Source organism: Pecten maximus, chromosome 15 (genome assembly GCF_902652985.1).
Source record: "Pecten maximus chromosome 15, xPecMax1.1, whole genome shotgun sequence".
Lineage (NCBI taxonomy): Eukaryota > Metazoa > Mollusca > Bivalvia > Pectinida > Pectinidae > Pecten > Pecten maximus.
Window position 1 is genome coordinate 26063978 of NC_047029.1, and position 22671 is coordinate 26086648.

General features: G+C 33.8%; 2 protein-coding genes and 1 non-coding gene across 3 annotated transcripts in view; all 3 read left to right on the forward strand.

The window, feature by feature from the left end:
* The first annotated feature begins 1268 nt into the window (after positions 1-1268).
* LOC117343343 overlaps positions 1269-22671 on the forward strand; it is a 62577-nt gene continuing 41174 nt past the window's right edge. The window contains exon 1 of the mRNA XM_033905684.1: positions 1269-1456. The gene's annotated coding sequence lies outside the window, so the exon portion shown is untranslated. The remainder of the gene's footprint in view (positions 1457-22671) is intronic.
* Positions 2511-2582, forward strand: Trnat-agu. Its single transcript has one exon. It is a non-coding gene; the product is annotated as a tRNA-Thr (tRNA).
* Positions 4704-19970, forward strand: LOC117343342 (ADP-ribosylation factor-like). The gene is made up of 8 exons (XM_033905682.1): positions 4704-4851; positions 5368-5478; positions 6364-6488; positions 8793-8895; positions 15304-15498; positions 15725-15835; positions 17861-17985; positions 19812-19970. The coding sequence occupies exons 1-8, from the start codon at positions 4704-4706 to the stop codon at positions 19968-19970; spliced, it is 1077 nt and encodes a 358-aa protein (XP_033761573.1).

Here is a 22671-nt window from a genome sequence, read left to right on the forward strand (position 1 = left end):
TTCAATGACAAAAAAAAATTGTAGACATAGGTCACCTTAACCATATGTAATACATATTTGAACCACATCGTTTTTATCACATTTACTAGCGCCATAACAGAGAGTAACATGTCTAGTTCTGGTTCTGTAGATATATGACTTAGAAGAACAATTTCATTATCGACACGATTATAAATGCTTGTATTATTTACCATTCCAAAGGACAATGTTTCTCAGTAATCGGTGAAGTAATTGTAATTGCATCTATTCTAACAATCTTTCAAAACTTGCCAGAAATTTCTGAACTTCTTCACATTCCAAGAACATATGCACGATTGTCTCCCTTCCTCCATTACAAAAATTACAATTAGGCTTGTTTGATAAGCCTGCTTTATACGCATAGGAGTTTTTTTTTTTTTTTATAATGATGTGATTAATCTTGAACTCTAGCCAGCGGAGTTGAAAATTTGAGTTGTACGAAAAGGAATACTGTATTTTTTTCTATTTCCCTTTATTATTTAGTCAAAAATATTCCCCCATTTTTATGACCAGTTATGATGGAATTATTTGTCAACAGTAAACGGTAGAAGTCCTGTGACCTTTTTTTCTTTAGGATCAACTCAAGATTAAGAGGAAAATTTGGGAAAGTCAATTTTATTTTTGGAGCTGTAAAAGGTCTCAAGTATTTCTTATTGCTTTGGATTACTCCATAATACTGTAAATAATGTGTTATTGTACCAAACCAGAGTACAGATTTCATTAAGATTATAAAAAGACTATAGCTACATTTTCTTTAATTAAATCATTCACATTGCATTTTACCATTTTTTTTCATAAAACATTGGTTTTGAAATAGATAACTAAACACTACACTAATATGATTGATGATCACATCATAAAGAAGTCAATATCACAGAAAAAAAAACATTAAGTTTAATTGATTAATTTTAAATCAGATTTTACGAGCTACAACTACGTGTGTTAAAGGGCATTCCGTCTCCAAAGGTGTAGAGCTAATGACACACCAAAGGCAAATTACAATTTCACAATTTTGTTGTTTCCGCCGAAACCAGATGGGGATTTAAATTGTGATGTCATTTTATATTTTATATTCTAAGAGTTGTCATACCGGCATCGTCTTCGGTTTTAGGATGTTGAAGAGAAATCGCATTTTTAAAACAGAAATACCAAATTTCTAAAGCGTTATTGTCTCTCCTTTAAAAATGTACATAGCATTCATATTTCCCGCCATTTTTGCATACAAATAGGGTACCGCACCATTTCATTGGCCTGACCCCAATTGCCCAGGAATTGACGTGGCATGTGCAACGAACTCTCTTTCCACGTCCGCCATTTTGTGTTGTCTCAGTGCTGTCAAACCACGCGACCAGGCGACATTGTATTGTTCATACCTACTGTATGATCGTCTTTAAAGGCACAGGCATTAAGCGGGAGCTGATACACTTTTCAAGAACAGGTAAAATATACCGTAATGCCGAAACTGTCTTATAATTTCGTTTAATTTAACTTAGCTTCCGGTTTGTGTTATTTCCACATTTGAGGGTGTGGATTATCCTTTTGTCTTGTGTCCAGGTAAAACGACTATGTTCTTATTGTGATTTTGATTTGGTCTAAAATCAAACCAAATGAACGTATTTATCCACATTGGAATAAAATGTAGATGGGTTATGTTTATTGCCGGACTAAGATTGACAAAAAGCCGGCGTAATGAAAATGCAAATGACACGGGGGGGGGAGGGGGGAGATTGTTGCTGGTTGCTACTGAAGAACACACCAATTCATATAATTTGACCTACACCACATCAACAAAATCATACGATATATCGAAAAGGGAACCACAATCGTGTGTTTAAAATATCGTGATTTTCTAAAGTAACGTGACTGGACGAAATTGTGAGTTCGATTTGGTCGTGTAATGCAGTGATGCATATTTTAGTCGTGAAACTTTCCCGTCCAGGCCGTCCGTATTTATCATCAATATACTATCAAATACATAAAAAAAATAATTTGCTCTTGACCCACGAATTGTTATTATGTCATGAAAACGGTGAATTAAATATGAATTATAGATACAGGTGTGATATATTTGGGCGACTAGCTTCTCAAGCTAACTCTGTTCACCTAAATGACTAATCCCTGGTCATGATGCGGAATTCAGTAAGTTTGATAGAAAACGCTCCTACTGTTTAACAAGGAGTCTGTAATGAGAGAGAAAATAATAGAAATTAGAAGAAAGAAACCACATGACTGTCAAGCATGTATTAACATGTTTCATAAGTAGAATTCCATAGAGGTGGGATGGAAAACATCCATGATGGAAATGGCTTGTATTTGAATTGGCTAACCATGTTCCCACATACATCATCTCATTTTACTCTTGTTATTCATTTCAATTGTAATAGTTGTTGAAAACAAAAATTGACACACTAAGTTAAAAAAGTATGCTGCAGCTATTCAATTTTTTGTCTGTGATAAAAGTGTAGCGGGACTGGACTGGGTCGATCATCAGTGACCAGGTAGCTCAATTGGTAGAGCATCCGACTAGTGTTCGGAGGTCCCGGGTTCGAACCCCGGTCTGGCTGCTAAATTTCCCTCTCTTGTTAGTGTTACAAAAGGTTACAATTATTAGGTACTTCTTGGAATATTTATTCACTTTGGCTGCTTCAAACGTGAACCCTAAACTGACCAATAACAGTATGCATGAAAGGCCATAAACCTTGGCTGTTATGACTTGTATGATTCAGATAGTTTAAAATTTATTTATGAATCTTTTCAGACACTGTCAACATTAAAAGAATTGTAGGCTTGGTATTTGAAAAGAATTATGGGCTTGAATATCAATTGTGAAAATATAATGCAAGGTCCTTTCTGGATCCACATTCCAAAAAAAGAGGAATTAGAATTTAAAATGCTCTGTTTCTAATAAATGCAAAGAATCTAATTGGCAATGCCTGAGGCTAGAAAATGTTATGCTACGACTTGTTACGAAAAGAATATGTTGTATTGGTCTAGAACTTCTTTAACTCTGCCTGCAGGCTGCCACTATAAGTTCTATAGTGTAATAGAAAATTATTTGTAGTCAGCCATCAGGATTCAATTTATTAATACCAAAATGAAATTTGTTTCTTTTTAATTTTTTTACTATTTTTTTTTATTGGATTATGAATTCTCTGTGACACAGCTGTTTGATGTCTATCCAGTTGAAAGATAATGTCCTTGTGCATGTAATTGAAGAAGTATCGAGGCCCTGCATGTTGAATTCTTGAGTGTAAACGATGTATTTTTTATGTCTAGACCTGTCATTGGTGTAATCAAAAAGCCTTGTCTTATTAAATACTTTGCCTCAGATGACTGAATATCAAACTTGTAAAGGATGGTGATGTTTTAACATTTGAATCATTACAATTCCTTTACAGAATTAATCTGGATACCCGCTCCAAAAATTTAAGATTTCCCCCAGAAATAATGATAATATAAAAGCAGCCTATAATTCAAATATAATCCTCATAAAAACAAAACAAAAATCATAGAAATATATATTTGCTTTAATCAAGAAGCATATATCGAGCCAAGTTCGACATATTGCACGGATTTTCTGTACTTGCACGCATGTGCCTGACCAACTTCGTTTGATTTTGCCGAGAAACAAAAACGTCTGAATACGTATATTACTGTTGACGTATTTATAGAAGACATAGCTTCTCAGAATTGTTGACAACAGGCAGCAGTTATGTGGACTTTTATGTTAATTTTGGTAAGTACCTGTGTTGCACCTGACAGGGATTAATCTAGGCCATATAATCATACCTTTATCCCATATATGTAACTTGTAACTACATGGGTAGTCGCCAACACCCATCCACAGCTCCCAAAAGGCTTTAAAATGAAAGTAGAAAATCAACTAATTTCTGCTTTCTATTATGATGTATGATTCATTGATAAGGCAATGGCATAATGTCCATATAGAGGTATCTTGTGCCATCCTAATTTGCCACCACCTCCCCACCCAACCTTCAGCTTTATCAAAAACAATAAGGTTGACAGTACCCTAAATAACCTAGATTAATCCCTGAAATTAGTTATCTTATATATATATTTATATTGCAATTATTACATTATAACATGTTTATTTCAAATTGAAATCTGATAAAATAATGAAACCTAACTTGTGAAGTTTGAATAATTAACAGCACAAACCAAAACATGCATTGTTTACTTATACTGTTTTCAGAGCTTTCTGTGTAATTAGATAACAACTTGGCTTATTTCACCTGGTTACATTATAAACAAAACTGCAATGTGTTTTTTGTTGGCTTCCAGTGTAATAGTGATAGACTAGATGTGTACATTACAAGTATACAATGTGCATTTGCTAATTAATATTCAGTTGTCTGAGGCAAGAGATGAGGTGAATTTTGCAGATCCATATATTGTTTGTTGTTTAAAAAAATTGGGATTTTGCAAAGGTATCGCAGCGCTACTGAATATCTGGTATTAAAACAAGTCGGACATTCCCATGAAATGATTTAGGTACATGTTTTTATGATGCAGGTTGTGTTGTTCATTAAATTAGATATTTGAATTGTCTGCCACCTTTCTGCAATATTATGCTCAAATTATCAGTGGATTTTAATGGTATGTATGTATTTTTTTTTCAGATAAGGACCAAAGCACCTGCAGGGTTGAAAAAATAAGAAGTAATAATGGGTAATGCATTTGCAAAGTTGTTTCAATCTTTTTTTGGCAAAAAGGAGATGAGGATATTAATGGTCGGGTTGGATGCTGCTGGTAAAACAACAATTCTGTACAAATTGAAGCTTGGAGAAATTGTTACAACTATCCCAACTATAGGTTTGTATATATTTTCATTGCTAGCTTTATATATATATAGCCTAGCTTTAGTTATATCTCTTCAAAAGAAGTGGTAAATGTTTTTGTCATTTATTTCAAATGTAAAAGTGCATCTCGTTTCAATCCTTGAGCAAGTTCTTGATGCAAAGGAATGGTCATATGTTTTCGAATTTATCTGAACCCAGGGCTGACTTCTTTGTCAACAATCTTAAGGTGTCCCTGGGGTGGCATGCACCATCCAGATGTTTAGATAATTATAAGCTACCAATATTTTAGTTATTTTAATGCTTGGATTTGAAAGTAAAACTAGATCTATTGGATTTGAAAGTAAATCTATCCAGAAAGTCTTTGCCATTGGGAGTTCAGCCCCAATTCTCACATCTCACACATATATTGGTATATACTCCCAGTAATATAAGCATGAGATCTGACGATAACAAAGGTTACCTTTGTCTTCCATGGGTTTCTCTATATTTTATGATAAATTATTGAATTGAACTTGCATTTTACTTCCAGGTTTTAACGTTGAAACTGTAGATTACAAAAACATTAGTTTTACGGTATGGGATGTTGGTGGTCAGGACAAAATCAGGCCACTGTGGAGACATTACTTCCAAAATACACAAGGTAAGATACAAAACATCATACACACAAGGTAAGATACAAAAAATTGTACACACAAGGTAAGATACAAAACATTGTACACACAAGGTAAGATACAAAACATTGTACACACAAGGTAGATACAAAACATTGTACACACAAGGTAAGATACAAAACATTGTACACACAAGGTAAGATACAAAATATTGTACACACAAGGTAAGATACAAAATATTGTACACACAAGGTAAGATACAAAACATTGTACACACAAGGTAAGATACAAAAAGGTAAATGTTTGATAACTTTCTAAATTGTAACAGGCAAGCGAGACATTTCTTGATATAAAAATGGACATTATTATAATTCTAGAATTGCACAAAGAGATTAAATTTTATGGCAAGGCTTATGTCAGGAAATATTGTAGGTTAGGCAAGTAGATGATTTCAAAATCTGCCTGGAGCTAGTACCTGAGGCGTGTTGATGATGGCGAGCGCTCGCTTCTGAACAGACATGTACGTGCGACTTGAACTTATACACATTTTTGTGAACGATGAAATCAATAGCCGCTGTCAACAGACATTCCGGTAAAAAGTTTACTGTTGAACTTTATTGGCACAGAGACGGTTTCGCGAGCGTGTGCCAACCAGAACATGCCTCTGGTAACCTTCAGAAGTATAAAATTACATGTTAGCCATTAGTTTGTTAGCACTGACTTATAATAAAAAAAAATTGATCAATGCAGACTTTAATTTATATTGAGGCATTTTTATTGGGAATTGGAAACAATAATTATGTATATATGAGAAATTGATTATTGCAGCTTTTCTAAAATGATTTTTTTTTTGTAGACTTTGGCAGCGACTCTCTGGAGGTTAATGATGGTCAGTCTATTTTTATTTTTGACAGGTTTGATATTCGTTGTGGACAGTAATGACAGAGAGAGGGTAGGAGAAGCTAGGGAGGAACTCGCCCGTATGCTTAAAGAGGATGAACTCAGGGACGCAGTCTTATTAGTGTTTGCCAATAAACAGGTACAAATGATGTATATTCTGTAATATTGATCCTATAACCTGTGACTGGTAGCCAGTGTTTGATCACAAATAATAACCATAGTTGATTGATATTGGAGGCACTATGAAGTGGTAGGACTCTTAGACTACATTGACCGAAATGTCGATAGTTTGAATCCGGGCATGAGCCTGTGATGTATCCTTGAACAAGATACTTTATTCAACTCATTATAGTCAACTCAACTGTAAATGAATACATGGTAAGGCAGTGCAAGAAATGTTGTGTGTAAGCTCCAATTGTATCTCTGATCCTTAAGGTTTAGAAAGACATTGGCTGGTCGGTAAAGGCTCAACCACAGATAATTGTAAACTGCTTTGAGACTGCTATATTGCTGTAAACATAGCAGTATAGAAGACTTAAAATTATTAGTGGTGTAAAGATTCATTGATGCATCGATATATTGAATCACAGAGTGGTACATCAAAGCATCGTCAATCCTTGATTTGTATCATGATACTTCAAAATTTGTATTTATCTCCCTTGACTAACATTATTTCAAATCCAAATTATCTAAATTCAAGAATGCTTTGTGGGAAATAGACAAATGTAGAAAAACACTTAAATATTCCAGAAATATCTCAAATAAAACCTGACGTATCATGACCCCTGTATCTCGATATGAATCATATCGCTGCCAACCTTACGATAAAGAGCTCTACAAATTATAGATAATGGTATGGAAACAAGCTCTTCAAATGTACCCCAAGTGATTTATCTGCAAGTGTTAGTTATATTGAAGAGACATTCACTAACAGAAAATCTGTTCCCTGCCATTCACAGTACCAAATTAATTGTATCTTGTACAAGGTCTCCCAAGAGACATGCTATCCAGGGCCTGTATTCAGAAAACCAGTCTTAAAATTAAAACACAAAATCTGTGCTTAACTTAATTGTTCTTAAACTGCTTTAATCATATAATAGTAGTTTTAAAGAAGAATAAAAAAACTTAAATAATATCTCCTGTGAAGTTTTTGTAATATTCCTTCAAATAATAGAAAAATAACAATTCAGATATCAGATGTATCACCTATGTTAGTCTGGGCACAAAATGTGTATTTGTAACAGTATCATGGATACAGGCCTGGCTGTGCTCTGTCTTTAATAACAGTATCATGGATACAGGCCTGGCTGTGCTCTGTCTTTAATAACAGTATCATGGATACAGGCCTGGCTGTGCTCTGTCTTTAATAACAGTATCATGGATACAGGCCTGGCTGTGCTCTGTCTTTAATAACAGTATCATGGATACAGGCCTGGCTGTGCTCTGTCTTTAATAACAGTATCATGGATACAGGCCTGGCTGTGCTCTGTCTTTAATAACAGTATCATGGATACAGGCCTGGCTGTGCTCTGTCTTTAATAACAGTATCATGGATACAGGCCTGGCTGTGCTCTGTCTTTAATAACAGTATCATGGATACAGGCCTGGCTGTGCTCTGTCTTTAATAACAGTATCATGGATACAGGCCTGGCTGTGCTCTGTCTTTAATAACAGTATCATGGATACAGGCCTGGCTGTGCTCTGTCTTTAATAACAGTATCATGGATACAGGCCTGGCTGTGCTCTGTCTTTAATAACAGTATCATGGATACAGGCCTGGCTGTGCTCTGTCTTTAATAACAGTATCATGGATACAGGCCTGGCTGTGCTCTGTCTTTAATAACAGTATCATGGATACAGGCCTGGCTGTGCTCTGTCTTTAATAACAGTATCATGGATACAGGCCTGGCTGTGCTCTGTCTTTAATAACAGTATCATGGATACAGGCCTGGCTGTGCTCTGTCTTTAATAACAGTATCATGGATACAGGCCTGGCTGTGCTCTGTCTTTAATAACAGTATCATGGATACAGGCCTGGCTGTGCTCTGTCTTTAATAACAGTATCATGGATACAGGCCTGGCTGTGCTCTGTCTTTAATAACAGTATCATGGATACAGGCCTGGCTGTGCTCTGTCTTTAATAACAGTATCATGGATACAGGCCTGGCTGTGCTCTGTCTTTAATAACAGTATCATGGATACAGGCCTGGCTGTGCTCTGTCTTTAATAACAGTATCATGGATACAGGCCTGGCTGTGCTCTGTCTTTAATCCTCTAGACAATAAAGGAGAAATAATTTTCACATAATTGACTGGTGTCTCTAATGCTGTAGGAAAAATATGCTTTGAGAAGAAATGCTACAAAATTCGTAACATCTTCAATAGACATTTTTTTTCCAGTACTCAATTATTGCAATACACAATTTTATCTTTTCCTCTTTAAGGATCTACCCAATGCCATGACTTCAACGGATCTGACAGAAAAACTTGGACTGCATAGTCTTCGAAATCGTAACTGGTTTATTCATGCAACATGTGCTACAAATGGTGATGGTCTTTATGAAGGACTCGATTGGATGTCTAATCAACTTAAGGCTTAAAGTTGATAAAACAGCAATCCTAACTTATTAATGATAGATAAAACTTAGTTCGGTGTGAACTGGACCAAGGTTCAGTTTGAGATGGCAACTGGAGCCTAGTATTTATGTGAGAGTTGTTTAGTCTTAAGAGGACTCCAAAGAGATTGAATTTTTTTTCAAATAACATGCTGTAGCTAACTTGCATGTGTTGTATTTCTTTGTTAAGTTGATTCTGTTTCTTGTCTTATCTGAAACACTTGACTTGCGTTAAGTCCCGTTTGTGATCTGCAAGAAGTCATGGTCCAACGGTAACATATCTTCTAGTATCAAAAATCTTTATTGTGGAATGTTTTTGCCATAATGTAGGCATACCATGTAAGCTAACCAAACACTTTTTAGATGGTTTGTTGACAACATTCCAAGGGTATTTAAAACTTTTTTTTTTAATTGTTGCTGTTTATCAATTTCTCAACAAATCAAGAATTATTTCTGATGTGATATTGACCATTTTATTTCATGTAAAGTAGGAGATATTGACATAAATTATCTCCTAAAATTCATACAAGAAAATATTTTAAATTTGACATCATGTCTTTTAACAAATATTTCCTAGAAGCAACTACATTTGCTGGGTAAACAAGTGTTGCTGGTTTTGACTGTATAGTGTCCTACAACACAAATACAGTTTTACTTGTGATGCTGAAATCAGATCTAGAGGGTATATTTAGCTACGGTTCATAATTAAGGGTTTGTGAAGGTTTTATGATAGAATGTCTCTAATTTTCATTTTGATACATGTATAGTATACATACATCTACACTTTATGTTGCAGTGATAATTGTTTGATGTTTAACACTTGTCACATGATGTTACACATATTCTTTTCATTGCCAAACAGGAGTGTGGAAAGAAAGCGGGTGTGTCAACAAGTTCTAAGAAAGATGTATAATGTTGTACTGTATGAAATTAGTAGTCATCCCTTAAACTTAGTCAATAGTTTTACACTTAGACCATGCCAAATTAATAAGTTGTTCTTTGGGAAATCGGAAAAATAATTTGTTTCCACATTTTTTGTTTAAGTTAGCTTGTATATCATGCACAAATAACTAAAAAAAAACGATAATTTGCATTTTAAAAAATCCAACAACTATTTATTGACATACTGTTCCTTGATAAAATTATACCAGATTTGCCGAATTTTTCCAGAGGTGTGCGACAAAATTTGTTTTTATTGTTTTCTGGACATAGCCATTTTAGGAGCGGGATTCCCAATGAAACTGATTAATGTGGTGTGGCCTTACAAGCAACTTGCACATTGAAAATTGTATCCCTTGAAAATAGTATATCCTAGTGTGTATTTAATAAAATTTTGGGGAAACGTGGGTTATTAAGTTAATTAGGTTCTTCTCTAATGATTGTGTATGTGTTATAAAATGTTCACTAATTGATCATTTTGAGTAATATTGAATAGATTAAATGAGAAATAGCTGTATACTCTGGTGAGTGTGAAGTGTTTAATTTGCTGTTTACCGCTGTCAAAGATACCTGTATTTGTAACAATTATTACGATTGTTCGTAGTCCCCAGGGCATTAATATGCTGAACAACTTACGGCTAATCCAAAATTGTCTGTGTAGGAAGAGTTGGAGGCAAGTATGATATTTGATGGGTGATGGGATCTTTGGGGAAAAAATGTCTCCCATGTCTTCCACATTGATAATTTCGGAATATTCGTTACCTGTGCAATAAAGACAACAGAATTTTAATGTTTGCTTTTAAATTAAATTCAGTACTAACATATTGAGATCATTTTGGGCTGTTTCAGAATGGTTGTGTTGCAGGCGTCTATTTTTTCTCATTTTATTTAAAAAGGGAGAAAGATCATTTTGGACTGTTTCAGAATCGGTGGGTAGCAGGAGTCCCAGGTATTTTTTCTCCTTTTTGAATGAAATGAAAACATCCGCTATCTGAGTATTTATATCATATTTGTCAGCCACACTTTATACATGTATATCTGTTTTATGGTTGGCATATTAAAAAGGTTGCAAAGCTTACATATATCAAAGTATTTACTGTTGTCCAAATTTGACAGAAACAGGATTTATTTCATTTTGCCAACTTCCTTCATACAGTAGAGGATTTATTTCACTTTGCGAAATTCATACATACATTGGAGGATTTATTTCACTTTGCGAAATTCCTACATACAGTGGAGGATTTATTTCACTTTGCGAAATTCCTACATACAGTGGAGGATTTATTTCACTTTGCGAAATTCCTACATACAGTGGAACTTCTCTAGACTGATCATGTAATGTACAAGAATATTAGGCCAGTTTAGGGAGAGTTCAGTTTGGAGAAGTGATCTATTTTGACCGATCAGGATCTGGGGATAATTTTGATCAGATTATGTTTTGCATCCTTGAAGCAGTGTTAATATTATGGAAGTTAGTGAATTCACAGAATGCAGAGTCTTGAAAAGTTCCATTACTGATCGAAAAAATTGTCATGGCCATGACCTACATCCAGTCTGCTTATGAGGCACAACAAGGGATATTCATTTCACACAAAATAGAAAGGCTATGGGTAAATATGAAAGAGATAATTTAACTTAAACATTAACTGGTTTGTAATAACCTTATTCAGGATATCAATATTGCATTTCAAAAGTAAGCCAGATTTACTTTGGTTTGTAATAACCTTATTCAGGACATCAAAATAACCCATGCAGGTTCTCGTGCAAAGTTAATGTGAAACTCAGGCTTTGCAGCTCTACTTGTTTTCTTATTGTAAACAGACATTTCAATAATGCATGGTGATTTGGTTTTATCTTGATAAGCATACGATCAAATCATAATGCTCCTTTCAATGTAGGTGTTGTGTACCAATTTACCTCCTAAATGCGTATGCTTCCAAGACGAAGCTTACGACTACGATCGCCACTTGTAATGATTTCAAGATGGGATGGCCGGGCACCTGTCATGTTCACTCTGATATTGCTGCCAATTTTACTGAAGTAATTTTGGGTATATTTTAACCATTCTGGACACAAAATCAGTTTAAAAGTATTTAGAACTCAAAAGGATTGGTATTTGGAATTTTTTTATTGCTTTAATAAAGAATGATCAATGATCAGTTATGTACATTGCCGTTTTGTTTGGTATAAAGTGGTGAATGGTTTTGAGAAGGATAGGTTTTGGAAAGTTGCGCTGTAATTTGTTTCTGAAATAGCCCATATGCAGTGATAGCTTATAGTTATCGTAAAGAATATTTAATTTGATCTATGATGACTGATGCAGCTTTTTGAAGAAAAATTTTTGAATTTTTTTCAGCTGCCATTCGGTTGTAATTGTGGATTAACCAGGTTTTACTAATGAATTACCAGAGATCAACACCCAGTGCTATTTAATATTTAGATTTAAAAAAATTCAACTGTAGATGAGATAACCGTACCACTTACAGTAATTTGTTTCCCATCTTCATTTTCCTTTCAGTTATGTCTCATTATCATGTAGTTGTCCATGTGTTCTAGTCCATATAAAGCTTTACAAGGAACACAATGTTCCACAACATTGTAAGTTTATCTGGACTTAGACATTGAAGAAGCCGGTTCTTTGATGAATCAATATGAAAGGAATTTTTTTTCAATTTCTTGTTCTGTAAAATGTGCTGTTAAACAGAAAATGTCATTCAGGATGTGAGACGGAAGTTGTGCTGCCTTGTCCGCCAAACAGACAGTGATTAGGTATGGTTGTATGATACTGTGAATAAAAAATCATTTCTGTATGAAATTGTTAAATTGTAGTTGTTTTTTATGGGGGAAGGGGGGGTTACATACTTTGATGGCAATGTGACCAAAATCACAAATACCTGTTTTACATACATATTACAGTATCTACTCTTCTCTCATACATATATTGTTTGATTTATTTGTGCAAATGAGAAATATAGCAGACACTGTATCTATACCATGTATAACACATATACATGTATCAATATTCCATAAAGATCTCTTCTGAATTATATTCTACCAAAGTGTATACACTATGTAAATACACACAAGATGGTTTGCATCAACAAGGATTGATGTACAAGGGGATGAAACCTTGCTGTTTAGAAAAGAAAAATGCATATACATGTACATCTACCCCAGTATATGGTTTAAATATCTATACTATAGACATTTTATTTGTATGTCTTTGCACATTGCAGTATTTTATTTTACAACATGTTGTGCGTGTGTTTTGAGTTCTGGTATCACTCCTATGCAGCCATGTTTTTGTGCAGTAACAGTTTGCTATTGAGGCATTTTCACCGGTGGACCAAGTACTTGTTTTAAGGCGAATATCAATAGAAATTAGAAACAAAGAAATACTCACGCAGGAAATTCTACGACCGTTTTGCTTCGAGAAGGATGACGCTGCAAACTTTGAATATCGTCGTATTTTGGAGAAGAGCTTTTTTGAGTTTGATCAGGTTAGTGTTTGAATCCATGGTAAAAGTGAATACCATAATTATATAAGCTATCAGTTATGTTTATTATAATAATTGTAATATAAAGTTTCTTATGCTGAAATGTAGTAAGAACACATGTACATGGAGTTTTATGAAAACAGTTTTTTGGAATTGATGTTTTGGTATGTGTACATTTAGTGACATTTACTGAAGACAATTACATTTTTGATGGGTTTGAAAGCCTAAATGCTTAATGATTTGGTTTTAAACCATGTAGGTCAAACTTTTATCTATAGTATGTTGGACATTTCAGTACATGATCAGATCTTTAACAATATGAAAATTCACTAGGTGACAAGATTAAAATTACTGTAATTCAGTTCAATTTCCATGAACTGCAAAAAGAAAAATCTTGTCATGGTCAGATTTGTGTAGAAGATATTGTTAGAAGCTCCATATCTGTGAAAAATCATATTATACAGGCCAATGTGCTTAAGGGAAATAACTCTTAAAGTTATGTTTAAAAACTCACTTTACATGTGTTTGGTATACTCTAGGCCACAGGAGCAGCTTATTACTAATTCGGTAAGAGCTATTACCAGTGGCCTTAGAATCATTTTTTTTCTTTTAACAAATTTAAAACGACTACAACAAAATGTATGTATTTTTTAAAAATAATGAAATAAATGCATATATTTCTAAAAAAAAAAAAAAAAAAAAATTAAATGAAATAGGTGGTAGAGATCAAAAACATGAAGGCAGTGCTGGCCTTATATATCTTTACACAGTATTTGTTGTACTGTTAACTGGATCCATGTGAAAATGCCTAAAATGTTCACCTTTGTAGCATGCTTTTCTATGTCCATGAATCCTGATTGTGCAGTGTACATGTATTACCCTATCCAAGATATAATCAAGTTCAGACTATTCTTTCGACCTCATATTTCCATAGCTATAATTGCTTTCTTTTATTCAGTTATTACATTAGCTGTTCCATGAAATTAAGACTTTACAATGCATGCTATATATATTCTAAATCAAGTAGATTTTTTTTTAAATTTTGAAAATTTAACTTTTTCCAAATTGATGTAAGTTTTAATAGATTTATATTTTCAAGAAATTTGAATACCTTTTTAAGAGAAAAGGGCGACATAAAAAAAAATACATAAAAAAAACAACGGGACAGGCATTTAATTGATTACTGTAAATGATCCCTCAATTTGAGTCTGTGTCAAAGTTTTTTTCATTTTGTGGATCTGGTTAGTAGCCAACAAAATTTCTTACTTAAAATAGATTTTTTGGAAGGGGGAAATCTCTTTGAAGATGTTACAGAATAACATTTTGTAGTGGAATCCTAACAGCTTCAATCCTAAAATATCTATTTGAAACAATGTTAACTGTTTAGAAAAAAAGCCAACTAATGCTTTTTCAGCCTAACATTTAGTCAAAGATTATAGGTTTTAGTCTCATTGGGACATATACATTGTATATGAAACTGTACTCATGCTTAAATACCCATGCTCAGACTCAAATACTTTTGGTGAAAAATCAGAATTAATGTTTTTCAATGATTCGAAGGGAATTCAGATAGACTTCAAGCATAAGGGAGATGTTTTTTTCAGTGTTTTCAAGGGAGATTTTAAATTTCAGTGTTTAGGTTCTGTTATTTAATGATTTAAGCGAGTTTAAACTCTTGAAGAAGCTGAAATGAGCAAAGATTTCATGTTTTCGCATGAGAATGGTTTCACAAATACAAGCTCTGGGCATATTGACCAGTTTCATCAGTATATCATAGTCTGATAGGGAGAATAGAAAAAAAATTAAGTGCGCCAAATCATTACAATTCAAGTAATTGCAATAGTTTTAGTATTAAGGATAATTTTACGGATAATTTGGTACAGTTAGGCTTTCTTGCATTGCAGGTTGCACATTTACTATCGGACAAGAAGAAACATACCAAACATTGAAAATGGGAAATATATTTGGAAAGTTGTTTCAATCTTTATTTGGCAAAAAGGAGATGAGGATATTAATGGTCGGGTTGGATGCTGCTGGTAAAACTACAATTCTGTACAAATTAAAGCTCGGAGAAATTGTTACAACCATCCCAACGATAGGTAAGTATTAGCTAACAATCCATGTGGCTGTCGGTAACTCAACCTTACAGTGTTAAGCCATCAGCTGTCTTAATTATAACTTGTTTTTATTTTTGATGAAATGATCATTTTTTTTCTGGTGATGTTACCAAAGGATCAAGTTCAGTATGGCATTGATGTTTGGAATGGACAAAGTCCAGTTGAAATGAGAATATAAACAAACAACCTAATTTTCATTAATTTGCAGGCTTCAATGTCGAGACTGTAGAATACAAAAACATTAGTTTTACGGTGTGGGATGTTGGTGGTCAGGACAAGATCAGACCTCTATGGAGACATTACTTCCAAAATACACAAGGTAAGATACAAAATATTGTACACACAAGGTAAGATACAAAACATCATACACACAAGGTAAGATACAAAACATCATACACACAAGGTAAGATACAAAACATTGTACACACAAGGTAAGATACAAAACATCGAACACATAAGGAAAGATACAAAACATTGTACACACAAAGTAATATACAAAACATTGTACATACAAGGTAAGATACAAAACATCGTACACACAAGGTAAGATACAAAACATCGTACACACAAGGTAAGATACAAAACATCGTACACACAGGTAAGGTACAAAACATTGTACACACAAGGTAAGATACAAAACATTGTACACACAAGGTAAGATACAAAACATCGTACACACAAGGTAAGATACAAAACATCGTACACACAAAGTAAGATACAAAACATTGTACACACAAGGTAAGATACAAAACATCGTACACACAAGGTAAGATACAAAACATCGTACACACAGGTAAGGTACAAAATATCGTACACACAAGGTAAGATACAAAACATTGTACACACAAGGTAAGATACAAAACAATGTATACACAAGGTAAGATACAAAATATTGTACACACAAGGTAAGATACAAAACATCGTACATACAAGGTAAGATACAAAACATCATACACACAAGGTAAGATACAAACAGAACACACAAGGTAAGATACAAAACAATGTATACACAAGGTAAGATACAAAATATTGTACACACAAGGTAAGATACAAAACATCGTACATACAAGGTAAGATACAAAACATCATACACACAAGGTAAGATACAAAACATCATACACACAAGGTAAGATACAAAACATCGTACACACAAGGTAAGATACAAAACATCGTACACACAAGGTAAGATACAAAACATTGTACACACAAGGTAAGATACAAACAGAACACACAAGGTAAGATACAAACAGAACACACAAGGTAAGATACAAAACATCATACATACAAGGTAAGATACAAAACATCATACACACAAGGTAAGATACAAAACATCATACACACAAGGTAAGACGTTTATCAACATACTGTAGATGTTTTGATTAAGTCATTTGACCATTTAATTATAAGATCATAAGTTGGCCGCCAGCTTTAAAAACACATTGTATACTTCATCACCAGTGGAACTGGTGCTGTCGAGCTGGAAATAGGTGGGGATGTTAAGGAAGGGAATTAGCAAACAAAGTAAAAACATGGCAACCATGACGGCCATTTTGTAACATGATTTTAGAAACAGTACTAAGAAAATAAAATTCAGCTTGTGTTGCGACGTTGGTAACTACTGCAGTCGTAGTTGCCAAGATAATATAGTTCCAGTGATCTACAGAATGACACCAGTATTGTTAACAAAATTAAAAGAAACAACTCAACATTTTTATTTAATACCTTTTACGATTTAAATGATTTAATATATTCACAATATACGATTACGATTTCCGTCTCTGATTAAGTATGGTTGTCAAGCACAGCGTGTATTGACACGGATTTAGTAGTGACTTGGTCAAAGGTTCTCTAGGAACTGTATGCTTCAGCCATTTGTTCTTAGCATACCTTGTGGAGAAGTTAAATATGCACCCATTTCCGCAATATTTAGTTTAGCTTTTAACAAGATACTCTTTGGACATTAGCTTTTTGTGCAGAGATCATCAGGTAACAGGAGAAAATGCTAAAATTGCGTTGATCAGTCCTTTCACAATGGCACCGTCTAGTTCACGTTCCGGTTACGTTACAAAGAGACGACGTCATGATTATGTGATGGATTCCTGCGCTTATTTATCCGTTGAGCCTTTTTTTTTCACTGCGTCAGAGTTTATTAATTAGCTGAAGAAGGGAGAGATGTAAATATATGACTATGTATAAATTGCATCCAGTTTATAATCCTAAATCTTCTTATTGACTTATCTGATTACATTATCACTGAGAATATAGGCAATATAAATGTTGTAAAAATGGCTGTCACTTTACTTTGTTCAACAACACTATGTATATATTCATTTATTGTTTGTAGGGCTGATATTTGTGGTAGACAGCAACGACAGAGAACGAATTGTTGAAGCCAAGGAGGAGTTGATGAGAATGATTAATGAGGATGAATTGCGAGATGCAGTACTGCTAGTATTGGCAAACAAGCAGGTTGGTTGGATGAAATGGATTCTCTTTGTATAGTTTCAATTTCTTGTTTCTATAAAGGCTATACAGATGGATTCAACTTCAACGCAAACACTGGCTTTCATAGTTTTGGTGTATCAAATTCCATGGGAAGTGTTAATCTAAAAGTATTTTGACTTATTTTCCACTCTTTGAAGACTCCTCTATCATCGCAAATATACGTTGACTAGCTCTGCCATACAGTCAACTAGCCTAGGTGTAGGTATTTTTTGGAAATATCCAGATGGCAGAATTAACTAACTGGATTACAACTTTGCTACATATAAAAGGAAAACACAATCCATTCATTAGCATTAATTTCGATGTTAAACATTTTTTTGTGTTTGTTTAAGCTCAAGCTACTGGCCTATATATATACAGTGCATTCCGCTTAATCGGGTTGCCTATTTGCGGGGACTTTTTACCCGATTAACCGACTTACCCGATAAGCCGAAATGCTTGTCGCCATCTTGGATTTGGTCCGTAATGGTAGTCAGACTTGGGTCGATCTTGGATGAAAATATTTGCGTTATTATTGTTAATAAACGGTGTTTTTGTTTGTGCTTTTACTGATGTCAAATTGTCAGATTACTATTACTAATTGTATAAAAATGTGTGTATTAAAATAACAAAACCTTAATGATTTTCTTATTCGCGGCACAGTACAATCGTAGCACCTCAAATCGGGGGGTCATACATCCCTGTTTCATCCGTGTGTTCCTAATTTGACATACGATCTAAGGACTCGCCGACAATTACATCTAAAATCATTTATGTTTATCATAGAGACATTCTTATGTTCGCTTTGAAGTTTAAAATATTCCATATTATTTCCAATTACCAAAGCACAGAGATCGGAGAAACCGAGTTTATTTAGGTCGTTTCCTGTGGTATAAATTTATACGAACTTGACACTGGCAGTCACTGATAAAACAACACGAAATCCAATGTAATGTTTTTTATTAACCAGTTCTAATCCTAACCTGAATAGGAATTATGAGCTAACGTCGGGCGTCTGTCCTTTTACTGCTCGCTACTGATTTTTAACTCACCTGTGTAACGGTGTCGTCACATTTCCCCGTGGCGAACCCCTCACTTTGGATTCGCCACATACAGTAAGCGGTGATATCAATCGATCTGTAGCAATATCAGACCCAGGTAAAACCTATTGTTTTGGTTTTTGCTTCGAAGATTTTACATCCCAGACGTAAAAGTTTAATTGTCTAGTCGCTTAATTATGCTTTTAAAACCCCATTACGTTTTGCCTGCTGCTGACTCTAAAAATAACATTTAATTTTACCCACAATTCTTAGTCGACTTCCTGTTGGGGAAAAACCACACGAGGCAGAATCAACAACAACACAGTTCTGAACATGACAAAACCCCGACATAACATTACCGTTTAAGGTAATATTTAACTGTTTTTTGACATTTGAACCATAAAAATTACACTATTTGTTGATAAATGTCTAAAACTTAAAGAAATACGCGATGACTTTCGTGAAAATCGGAGCATTTCTATTTTTTGTCCCGATTGTTCTATTCGAATAACCGAAAAATACGACTTTTCCAACCCAATTAAACGAATTTTTTTAACATGATTTAAGAGAAAATGGTTTTGGTTTTTGAAATTTTACCCAATTAAACGAAATACCCGATTAAGCGTTACCCGATTAAGTGGAATGCACTGTATACAATAGCCCGACATTGAATTGTGATAAATATGTTATCATGGGGTCAGTTCTACCTCTCATTCATCCAGATACATAATGTAGCTTAAAATTTATTTGAATTTTTTTTTCCAACTTCAGGATTTACCAAATGCTATGGCTGCATCTGATATAACAGAAAACTTAGGTCTATCGACTCTTCGTAACAGGAACTGGTACATTCAAGCAACATGCGCCACAAGCGGTGACGGTCTATATGAGGGACTTGATTGGTTATCCAATCAACTTAAGAAGCCATAAAATCAATATTTTGTGAATTATAACTTTTATGATGTACAATTTTATATCTGATCGTAGTAACTATATCAAAATACTACGATTTACTGGAGGATGAATGGGGATGAAAAATGTTGTTGGATCACATACTTGGAGTGGGAATTACAAAAAACAATATTGTATTAAATGCTGTGTACAATGTAGTTTTTAAACAGGTTTGGAACTTTTTTGTTTTAATACAAGTGAAATGTTGGTTGGAAAATAATAGATTCAGTTTGTAGCATGTTCGTGGAGGTAATTAAAGTTTATTTTTTATGTTATTAATGTGACAGTTAGTGTTAGTATAATTGCATTAAATGTTATGCCAAACATATAAGATTAATAACAAGGTGTGTATGTTGTTCACTAGTTTTCCTCTCTATCCGTCTTGTATGTACATAACACCAAGTTCTAGCGGCTTCATTCCTTGAGGGTATTCAATCAAACATCGCAACAATGATAAAAAGACCTTTATGTCTCTGACATGTTTAAGTTTTAAAGTTGCTGGGTCAATGTTGCTGTTATTATTTTTAGAAAATCCTTCTCAGAACTTAAAGGTCTTCATTCCTTGGGGGATTTTCATCAAACTTCACACACCAATAAAGGACCATAATATCCTGAGACAAGTTTTAGTTTCAAAGTTAAAGGGTCAACATGTCACTATTGCTGTTTGTTTCTCAGGCAAAAAATTCTTTTGGAGGGAGGAGAATGAGGGTGTGAAAAAAAACCTCTTTTCTCTTTATTTCCATCAAGAGGATTTTTTTTCTTTTTTGGCAGAAGTTTGAAATGAAATAAATAAATAAATAATAATAATAAAGAATCAGGAAATTTCCTTTGTTGTTTATCTACAATCATCAACTGATAATTGCATTTTATGCTGAACTTGTGTCTCAATCACAGGTAACAGCATTGCACTTATTCCATCACTGTTCCAAGGGGAGCAAAAGTGTTCTCCCAATTTAATTTTGTATGGGTTATATCATCCAAAATAGAAGATATTGCTTGCCTTTTCATCAACAGCCATTTTTGTCTCAACTTGACAACTGCAATCAAGTCGCAAAGTGAGAATAGTGTTATTAACGACCCTACTGTACATGTATACATGTAGATCTGTTTCTCATGAACTATTAGTAAGACCAAGACCTTAACCAAGCTTGGTTTATAGTGTGATCAGTGGACATGTTCACCTAGTTTTCATTTATAGAATATTATTCAGATCAAATTTATGCTCAGGGATCCAGTGACTCTGGAAATTAGGGATACTGGGAATCTTGACTTAAAACTTTTGTGCTGCTCATTTTCTCGAAAAGTGTCAATTTCATTCTAAAAAAACCTTGACTATAGTTGCATTTTAGTATGTACATCTCAACAAACCCTATAAAAATAAAATGTTTGCTATAGTTTTGGGTTAAAAACCTTAAATTTTGACAAATTGATATAAAATCTCAATTGCTTCTCCAATTGATTTTCAAGTTAGATTATAGCCAAATTGGAATTCATTCTATAATATATCCAATGAATTTTCTTCTCACTTTCCAGAAGGAGTGATTTTGAGGGTAGAAATGGCATATTTAGGGGAATTTGGAGAATAAGCTATTTTGCTAAAGTAAATTTTGCAATACGTGAATATTTACATATGTCTATGATATATATATAGGGTGCTTCCATTCTTTCAAGTGGTGGTTGTTTTGGGAAAAAATAATGAAATATTCAATGGTGAATTTAATTTTGGAGTAAGTTTTAAACCAATACCAACAAAGTTGGGCAGGTGAAACATGTAATTATGTGTAATTCTTATTGACATAATGGGGTCAAACCTCTTAAAGTGAGATTCCTTTCTACCAAATCTTTACTCAAATATTTTAGTTTTGAAGGCCCTGTTGGTGGTGGCCTCTATTGTTTTTTTACGAATTAAATAAAATTCTAAAAACATGCAAAAGACATGATATGTTTGGAAATTTCAATAATTTCGCTCGTTCTTAGTTGCGATACACTTCAGCAATGATCTCCATTCAATCTCCGAATTCTGGAAAGTTCAGAAGATTTAACCAAGATCGGCATTGTTGCAGATTTTAGAAAGATGCTGGCAGGCGTGAGAAACAAGGACTAGATAAGTATGTATGTATTAATATATGTGTATATTTACCACTGGTACAATTGTACTTCAAATTGAAAGTTAGAAAGGTTTCTGGAATGTTGACACTAGATTAGACTTTGAAAACACCCCATCCGTAATGATTTTCCTAAATATCCTTTCAGTAATGCCAATCATTGAATCAGAGTATTTGAAATATTTAAATAATGTGGAATAATTTTTCAAATCTGCCCTATCAGACAAAAACCTATGCCAGAAAACTAGTATTCTTTTCCATTGTTTTTATACCTAGAATAAGTCTAGAATGAAGATTTAATAGAATATTAAGAAGGATTAAGGATCAGTGTAGTTATTTTAAGAACACTGCAACAATATTGGAATTTTTAATGATTTTGTTAAAATGGGAGGTAACTGTGAGTATGGTATGGCAAAGAATATTCATGTTGCAGTTTATTCTGTTTGATAATTTGATATGCAAACAATGTTACAAAATGATTAAAAATAAATACATGTTTATTTATATGAAAAAAGTATAATAATTTGATATGTTGATGATGTTTCACAAGAATATTTTTCCAAAATGAACAACTT

Excerpts from the sequence above, each read along its gene's own strand:
- LOC117343342 (XM_033905682.1), top strand. The coding sequence starts at position 4,704 with ATGGGTAATGCATTTGCAAAGTTGTTTCAATCTTTTTTTGGCAAAAAG. Across the intron at positions 4,852-5,367 it reads TACAACTATCCCAACTATAG|GTTTTAACGTTGAAACTGTA; the intron begins GTTTGTATATAT and ends TTTTACTTCCAG. Across the intron at positions 6,489-8,792 it reads TAGTGTTTGCCAATAAACAG|GATCTACCCAATGCCATGAC; the intron begins GTACAAATGATG and ends TTCCTCTTTAAG.